The sequence below is a fragment of the Sinocyclocheilus rhinocerous genome, unplaced genomic scaffold, assembly GCF_001515625.1.
Source record: "Sinocyclocheilus rhinocerous isolate Xijiao unplaced genomic scaffold, SAMN03320098_v1.1 scaffold628, whole genome shotgun sequence".
Classification (NCBI taxonomy): Eukaryota; Metazoa; Chordata; class Actinopteri; order Cypriniformes; family Cyprinidae; genus Sinocyclocheilus; species Sinocyclocheilus rhinocerous.
In genome coordinates this window covers 506,636-515,223 of record NW_015650779.1, presented here as the reverse complement: position 1 = coordinate 515,223, position 8,588 = coordinate 506,636, and the positions used below count along the sequence as shown (strand labels likewise).

Here is an 8,588-nt window from a genome sequence, read left to right as displayed (position 1 = left end):
CTTTCTAAACATGCGGCTCTCTTGTGCGAGACATGAGTGCAACGGTGATAGATGTCCCTCTAGAAAATGCGATAAATATGTGTTCTGTGTGAACGGGCTTGGTTTCAGTTTTGACGTAAACAAGATCTTCTCCGCATTGATGTGCTCTTTTTCTGCAATATTTTGAATGAACAACGTATCATGAACATCTTGTGCGCCACTGATAACGCTGCATGACGCATACATAAAATTCGAATGCAATGTTTTTGCATTTGAATGTGGATTTTTATTTTAAATTCGACGAATATTCGAAATTCGAATTTTTTTTGATAGCCCTAGAGAACATGCATAGATGGAGTTCATTGGAGTTTGTGATTTGCCCGGATGACGGATGATGCTCACGTTTATTCCAGATAAACAAAATGGAATGGTGGAGCAGGTTAGTGACCACAGACCCCGAAATCAACACCAAGAAGATCTGCCCAGAGAACTCCAAGGTAAGAGCTCACTATTACCTACTCAGTGCTTTCAAAACAGCTTGATGAAACTTCAGGAGTTTTGTGCAGACTAAGTCATGCTTGATTATTGCAAGCCAAGGTGATTAATCACACTGTTGCATCTCGTGCCGTGTTTTAAACTGAACGCGCTCAGCTGTCGGATCTGGACGGGGAGACGCGCGGTATGGTGGAGAAGATGATGTTTGATCAGAGGCAGAAGTCCATGGGGCTGCCCACCTCTGAAGAGCAGAAGAAGCAGGACATCCTGAAGAAGTAAGAACACACAGTCATGTGGTGCGACCAGAAAAACAGGAAGTGATGTCGTAGAGAGAACACCTGCAGACCCTCATGACTGTCTCTTAAAGTACTAGATAACTTTTATTCAGTGAGCACACATTAAAGTAATAAAACATTTATAATGTTGCAAAAGATTTCTATAGCAAAAAAGTTCATTCATCAAAGATTCCTGCAAAAAAATGCATCATGGTTTCCACAAAAATATTAATCAGCACAACTCTTTTCAGCATTGATAATAATAATCAGAAATGTTTCTTGAGCAGCAAATCAGCATATTAGGATGATTTCTGAAGAATCATGTGACTATATTACATTTTACTATATATTCACATAGAAAACAGTTCTTTTAAATTGTAATATTATTTCACAGTATGACTGATTTTTATTCAAATAAATCAATAAATGCAGCTTTGGTGAGCAGCAGTACGGGGACATTTTCGGTTTACTTAGTTTTGTCACGATATATCATGTTCCCACAAGTTTAATGCGAAAACAAAACTTCATTGACCATAGCAACCTGCGATTATCAGAGATTGAGTTATTAATATTTTACTCAACGTTCTGAACAGTTCTGTAAATAATAGCCTATACTGTAAATGCTCGACATGCCAATAAAGCTTTGATTATTCTATACGACTGGAATTTTTACTGGAAATTAGGGCTGCACAATTAATCGAATTTCTAATCGCGATTACAATTATGGATGCCACAATTACGTAATCGTTCAAAGTCAACTTATGTTATTCTGTGTGCTTAAGATGCTGCATATTTGTCAGGCGTTTACAGTATTTGCACAAAATTTGTCAGGCGTTTACAGTATTTGCAAAATATTTGTCAGGAGTTTACAGTATTTGCAAAATATATGGCAGCATATTAATAATACTAGCGCAATTATACAGAACGTTAATTAGGTAAAACGATACACGAATTGAAAGGGGAAATAAGCAAATATAACAACAAATACAAAAATATAGCCCTAACCAGTTCATATATTATTATTATTATTATATTACAGTTATATAATAATAATAATATACAAATATTGAATAAAAAGAGGATTTACAAGACTGTGGGATGGATAAAAATGTTTTATCCATCTCTGATAATCCCAGGTTTTGGTCACACTGGTGTTTACACGCATTAAACTCCTGGCCACGAGAAATAAGATCTTGAGGCCACGGCTTGAGGACATAAGGATGTTGTTACCTCGACAAAATGATCTGGTGGCCACGACAAAACTAAGTGAAACGAACATGTCCCCTCCCGGCCACCGTACAGCAGACGTCTTTCAAAAGCATCAAACAGTCATAATGTCCACACAGTTTTTAACGGTATTGTGTAGAACGGTATTCGGTCTGTGCAGACCTGTATGCTTTAATTTGGAGTCTACTCTTCTGAATTCGCTGATGTTCGTCCTTGTGTTTGACGTGTTTCAGGTTCATGGCTCAGCATCCAGAGATGGACTTCTCCAAAGCCAAGTTCAGCTGAGAGCCGCGTGAATCTCTGAATGATCATCACCGTAACGTGTGATCCGAGTCTCATCTTACCTCAGTTAGAGGAGTTTGTTTTCGGTTTGTCTAACAATTTCACCGTTGTCATGATGGAAGTGTTATAATATACCATGTCTTGGTGGGTTTTTTTTTTTTAATAAATCATTTCAAACCCTACCTGTTTGTGTCACTATTATGTTGGCAGTCGCTGGCTAGAGTGCCACTCTTTGTCCAGTATTACCCTGGTGTAAGATTATGTAATTACTTTCTGATAGGTGAATTTTAGATTTGACTGAAAACTCCTGATAGCATAATTATGATGATTCCCATGAAAGCTTTTCTTGCTTTAGCATTTATGAATTTAGCAGGTGCTTTTATGCTAGTTGACCTTGACCAGTTAAGGAGTGAGGGCTGGGGGCACATTTAACAATACATTTCTTAAATTGCAAACTAAAATTGTTAGTCAAGTTCTCTCTGTCCCTATGAAACACAACCCTTCCATCAATGGTTTAATAAAAAAAACATTTTTTGAATGTTAAACACTTTTCTGCTGTTTTATAATTTTGTGAATTTGAATGTTTAAACATTTGAAGTTTAATCCATATAATGTCAACAGTATGTCATGTGGCTGTCTAATTCATCTCAAGCACCCAAGAGGGCAGTGTTGGCAAATGATTATTGAGCTGTTTCTGTGAAAACTGAGAATTGTTGTTCCTCTCCCGGCCATCAGGTGGCGCCATTGAACACATGTTTTAACCCACCTTACACATTGATTTTATTAAATACCATGCTCACTACAGTTGTTACTACAGTGAAATAAATGAGATGTTGTCTCTGTCAAACTGTGTGTTTTAAATGTAATTATTTCTTTGCTTTATTTGATAACCGTGGTGACAAACATTAAATTAGCACAGTTTTACTGTAGTAAAAGGACTGTAGTAACAATGATAGAATTGCATAGGAGAAAAACGCAGCCTACATGAAACCTTTTTAAAGACCTAAGAGACTCTTTTGGACTGCAGGTGTAAAAATAATAGTAATTTACAGATTAAAACCCAGTCAGATAATAATGCAACTGTAACCATCTTTTTAAAACCACCGAGAAGACAAGCAATTTTATCCAGACTAACAGTATTTGTATTTGGGAGCACTTTGGCCCCAGCAAGAGCAAATCACCAATCTGAGTGATTTCAATCTGATCAATTCACATTTGTGACCTTATACAGAATTATTCATAACATTTTTCTAGCATTATTCATAGAATAATTAGGTTATTCATATTGATTGTTCTTTAGAAAAGCCTGATTTTTTAAAGTGTGTTGAATCTAGGCTGCTACTGTTCAAACATTTTAGCTGAAATAAAGCTTTGTACACAACTGTTATCAATGTTTTTGACCATCAAATCAGCATATCAGAATGATTCCTGAAGGATCATGTGACACTGGAGACTTTTTTTTTTTTTTTTGTGACACTGAAGACTGGAGTAATTATGCTGAAAATTCAGCTTTGATCACAGGAATAAATTACATTTTAAAATTCATTTTAAAACTTTTTGTGCCATCCCAAAGAGGCACAAAATCACTTTCACAGACTTTTTCATTAACTGTTCCCTCCTGGTGGAATGACCTGCCCAACTCAGTCCGAGCAGCTGAGTCCTTAGCCATCTTCAAGAATCGGCTAAAACACATCTCCATCTTTATTTGACCCTCTAACTCTAGCACTCTCTATTCTGATTCTATTCTTTAAAAAAAAAAAAACTACACTTGCCCCTTTTAGACTTGCACTCTATTCATTTACTAACTGCTTGTTTTCTTTAAAAAAAATTTAAAAAACGTAACACTAGCTCTATTCTTTTTGTATTCTATTTGTTTTCTTTTATGTATTATACAATTAACAAAAAAAGGCCTCTTAAAGCCCCGTTCACCCCAAGAACGATAACTATAAAGATAACGATATTAGCGTCCACACCAGCGGAAAACACTCCGTGCAGTGTATGTTTCATTCATACTCGAAGCCGGAGTCGAAGAAAGTCGTACGAGGAAATTCCTAATATGGACAAAAGCGTCTATAGCTGTATGAAAACAGTTGTTTTCACAGAAAACAGAAACGTTTGGAAACATGAAGATAAAGTATATGAACAATGCAGTGCTAACTGACATAGCATTTATTACAGTATTAAAACTATTCTGCCTTATTATGTGATAAAAAAAGTTAGATTACAGAAATGTTATATTGTAATGATATATTGTAATGTTTTATATAAATATTTTTGTATATATATAACATTTCTGTCCCCCTCACTTCTGAAATGATGACTACGCCCCTGGTACTATATCTTTATCGTTATCTTTATAGTTAACTTATCGTGCTTGGTGTGAACGGGCTAGGCAGTTGCAACCTAAAAGCTTTTTCATTCTTATTCTCTTTTTTTTTCCATAAACTGGTTTGTCAAATGTTTGTAGTAAATAAATAAATAATTGGCAACACTTCACAATACACTCTAAAAAATGCTGGGTTAAATATTACCCAGCGCTGGGTTAAAAAGGGACAAACCCAGCTATTGGGTTCTTGCTACGTGTACTGCATTAAGCTGAGACTTGTTATAGCACTTGCATATCATTGCTCTTTTGTTGATTTTGATTGCTTCCATTGTCCTCATTTGTAAGTCGCTTTGGATAAAAGCAGCTGCTGAATGACTATGTAAAAGTAAACTGTCATCTATGTAATGCGTTCTTTTATTCATTTCAAATGTCTTTTAAACAGTGAAGAGTCCAGCAACAGCTCGCCCTCACAGTCACATCAGCAGGAGTTATTCCTCGCCCAGGCTTGATAGCATGCTCTGTATCACTGCTAATGGTTTGGAGCAGAGTCTCATGATGGTGAGAGTGTCAGTGAGCATCTTCCTGCAGCCTGTCAGCTGCATTAGCTCCCGCAAACCAGCGAGTGATTGTTGGACGTGAAGTGGCACATATGTTTCCCTAAACTTGCTAGTAACTTTGCCTCTTGTAGACAGTTTCACAGCTCACTCGGTCAAAATGCTAGACAAACATTGGATGATGTTTAACACAACCATTTATTTATTTATTTTCTTTTTTGAAGAAGAAGACCAACGATTTAGTGAACTATAGACATCTAGGCAGTTGCAACCTAAAAGCTTTTTCATTCTTATTCTCTTTTTTTTTTTCCATAAACTGGTTTGTCAAATGTGCTGGGTTATATTTAACCCAGCATTTTTTAGAGTGTAATGTTAATAATTCCTTAACAATCGCTATTGCATAAAGTATCTTCACTAACACTGACATGAGCAACATTTGTACAGCATTTATTAATAAGTTAATCTTATAAATTGCATTGTTAAATTGTGTTTGTTGTTAATACATGAACAACTTAAAATGTAGGTTATTAATATTATAATCTGTCGTTGTGTTTAAAGAAGTGCATTTATTTTGATGTGTTTAAGTCCTACCTAAGTGGGTCAAAAAAGCTCTATAATGTTCAGATAATTTATATAATATGCATTTAATACCTAATACATTAACATGCATTTAAGTGTCTGAAAGCATTACGTTCAGTGTGCATTTGAAAGTATATTATTTCTGTAATAAATACTCTTATTTTTAACAATGGTTATTTTGATGATTTGACAAGAAGGGTTTGAGTTTCTGTTGAGATCTTTTCATCGCAGACAAATCTGTCTCTATATGAATATGTGCTATCACTTTAATTTAGGGACCAGTTCTCACTATTAAGTTGCTTATAGCATGCATATTATAGCAAATTGGCTGTTTATAAAGTCCCATATTAATGCCTTGTTCTGTGTGACCGTATTTTAGACCCCTTAAACACATCTAAACTTAACAACTACCTTCCTAACTATTAATAAGCAGCAAATTAAGAGTTTACTGAGGCATAGTTAATAGTGAGAACTGGTCCCCAAACTAAAGTGTGACCGAAGTTCCTCAAGCAAAAAGAGTGCTCTCGATTTAATCTCACTGCTGTCTAGGAGGAACGACAGAGATATTAAAGAGATCTGCTTTGCGATGTTTCATCAGTTATTCTGAGAGACGTGGTAAAGCCTGTTTTGTTTGGGACGGCTGTGGGTGGTTGGGTGGATGTTGCTCGGCCCGGGACAGAGAGCTGGAGCAGCTCAGCTGACAGCTATGTCTCACCCAGGTACGAGAATTTCTTCATTAACGAAGGCACACAGACATCAGAGGGCGAGGTGGGTTTGTGTGGGGGTGAAAGGCAAGAGAGATGATGGGCAAACACAGCTCCAGGACGGGCCACTCCAGACTTGACGACTTGTTTTTGGCAGCAGGGACCCATAACTCATCCACAGGCTCTCGCATTCAGACTCGCCATTATAACCCAAGTGTTTACCCAGTCATGCACTCATCTGCCCTGACTGCACCGATACCGGGAAACGAAGACGCTTTGGACTCGTCGATGGAAAACGAGGCCTCTGGAACATTCGCTGTCATGTGCTGCTATTCTGCGCCTCGGGGAAATCAGAAAACCTTGACTGACACTGATCACTAGAGGAGTATGTTTGAAAGAAATAGTTCATCTACCAAGATGTAGATGAGTTTGTTTCTTCATAGAGAAATATAGCATTACGTCACTTGCTCAGCAATGGAAGTGAATGGGTGCCGTCAGAATGAGAGTCCAAACAGCTGATTAAAAACATTACAATCATCCACAAGTAACCCACACCTCTCCAGTCCATCACTTAATGTCATGTGAAGTGAAAAGCTGTGTTTGTAAGAAACAAATCCATCATTAAGACATTTCGAGTTCAAACAAGTCCATTCGCCAAAATCTTGATGGATTTGTTTCTTCCAAAAACAAAAATGTTGAGCATTTAGTGTATCTCATTCAGGTGAAAACACTGTTTTGCCAAATTGAAGGTATAGTGATTCAAGTGTAGTCTTTCAAAGTGACAAATACTGAGTAGAACTTTTAGATCGCCAACAGAACAAACTCACAACATCGATCTGAAGCTTAAAATCATATTAGGTTCCTGTTATCTTTCTCCTATTTCTGACCTTCTGAAAAAGAAGTGCACTTAATTGTATTGAATGTGCACTTGTAGTGATCTTCAAATCTTCAACATATATGTTTAACAAACTGTAAACATGCAGATTATATAATGTATATTAAATGAAAGGACACTTAAGTGTACTTAAAGAGGACAGACTTGCTTTTAAAAGGAGCATTTTATAATGATGTCAAATGAAAAGTTTTACTGTATACATTTCAAATCATTATATGCATTAATAACCTTTTTGTCTTTATTTTGATGTGTTGACTAGCTTAAAGCACATCTAATGCACCTGATTAACTGATTTAACTGTAGTGTGTTTTAAAGATGATATATTTCAAATATAGTAGTCAACATTTGAAGTGGATCAAAACCTTCAAAGTTGTCCTAAAACCTAAATGCGTTCTTGTCTTTTTTATTCCACTTTAGATGTTGACTACTGTATATTGAATTGCAACTTCATCATTACAAATGTGTAATTACAAATATAGTTAAATAGATGGCATACAGGTTTCAATAGAAATGACATTACGGTATATTTTATGTTAACATAAAGGCTTGTCAGTACACTTAAACAATATTTCAATACATTTAAGTGGCCAAGAAATGCTAACGAAATAATTGGCTAAATATTCAATTATTTAAAGTATATTATTTCTGTAAAAACATGCTAAAACATGGGCAATGCTACAAAGTGATTGAAACAACCACATAAATGCAGAGCACATAATCAGTGTCAGTCAGAGAAGGACTAATGTATCATAAACACATAGCATCTTCTCAGTCACATGCGATGTTAGCAGTGTTAACAAGCAGACGGCTGAGCTCTATATGACCAAACAGCACACTTCAGAGCACAGTCCTCACAGCGAGGGTCCTGCAGGCCTTCCTCTCCTCACCTGTGTGCCAAACACACTTTCTAGAGCGTATTTAGAAGACACACTTGCCAGGAAGACAGAGGTAAAGACCCAATGAACAGGGATCCACACAGGCAGGCTGCCACATGTTCAAAACAATAGAAGTCTATGGAAAGTCCCCACAATCAGGGTGCGAACTACGGGGGAGCTAGGGGGAGCTCGGCTCCCCTTAATAAGACATGGGCTCCCCTGAAAACGTGATTTGTGAAATTTTGGGGGGTCTCAAAAAATATTGACTGTGTTATTTTGACGTGCAATTTCAGTTTTGTGTAATGTGATCATCGTGGATTATTATGTGTAAAATTGCAAAAATATCATTCATTCATGCATGAAGGCGATTTATACGTAATTCACTTCAATAAAGATA

At 36.5% G+C, this 8,588-nt stretch overlaps 1 protein-coding gene across 1 annotated transcript in view; it reads left to right on the top strand.

The window, feature by feature from the left end:
* Positions 1 to 2,440, top strand: part of nudc (nudC nuclear distribution protein) — an 11,908-nt gene extending 9,468 nt beyond the window's left edge. Inside the window, exons 7-9 of the mRNA XM_016517918.1 lie at positions 393 to 476; positions 631 to 749; positions 2,210 to 2,440. Of these exons, the coding sequence (XP_016373404.1) occupies positions 393 to 476; positions 631 to 749; positions 2,210 to 2,261 (255 nt within the window). The 3' untranslated portion in view covers positions 2,262 to 2,440. The remainder of the gene's footprint in view (positions 1 to 392; positions 477 to 630; positions 750 to 2,209) is intronic.
* Positions 2,441 to 8,588: the final 6,148 nt, after the last annotated feature.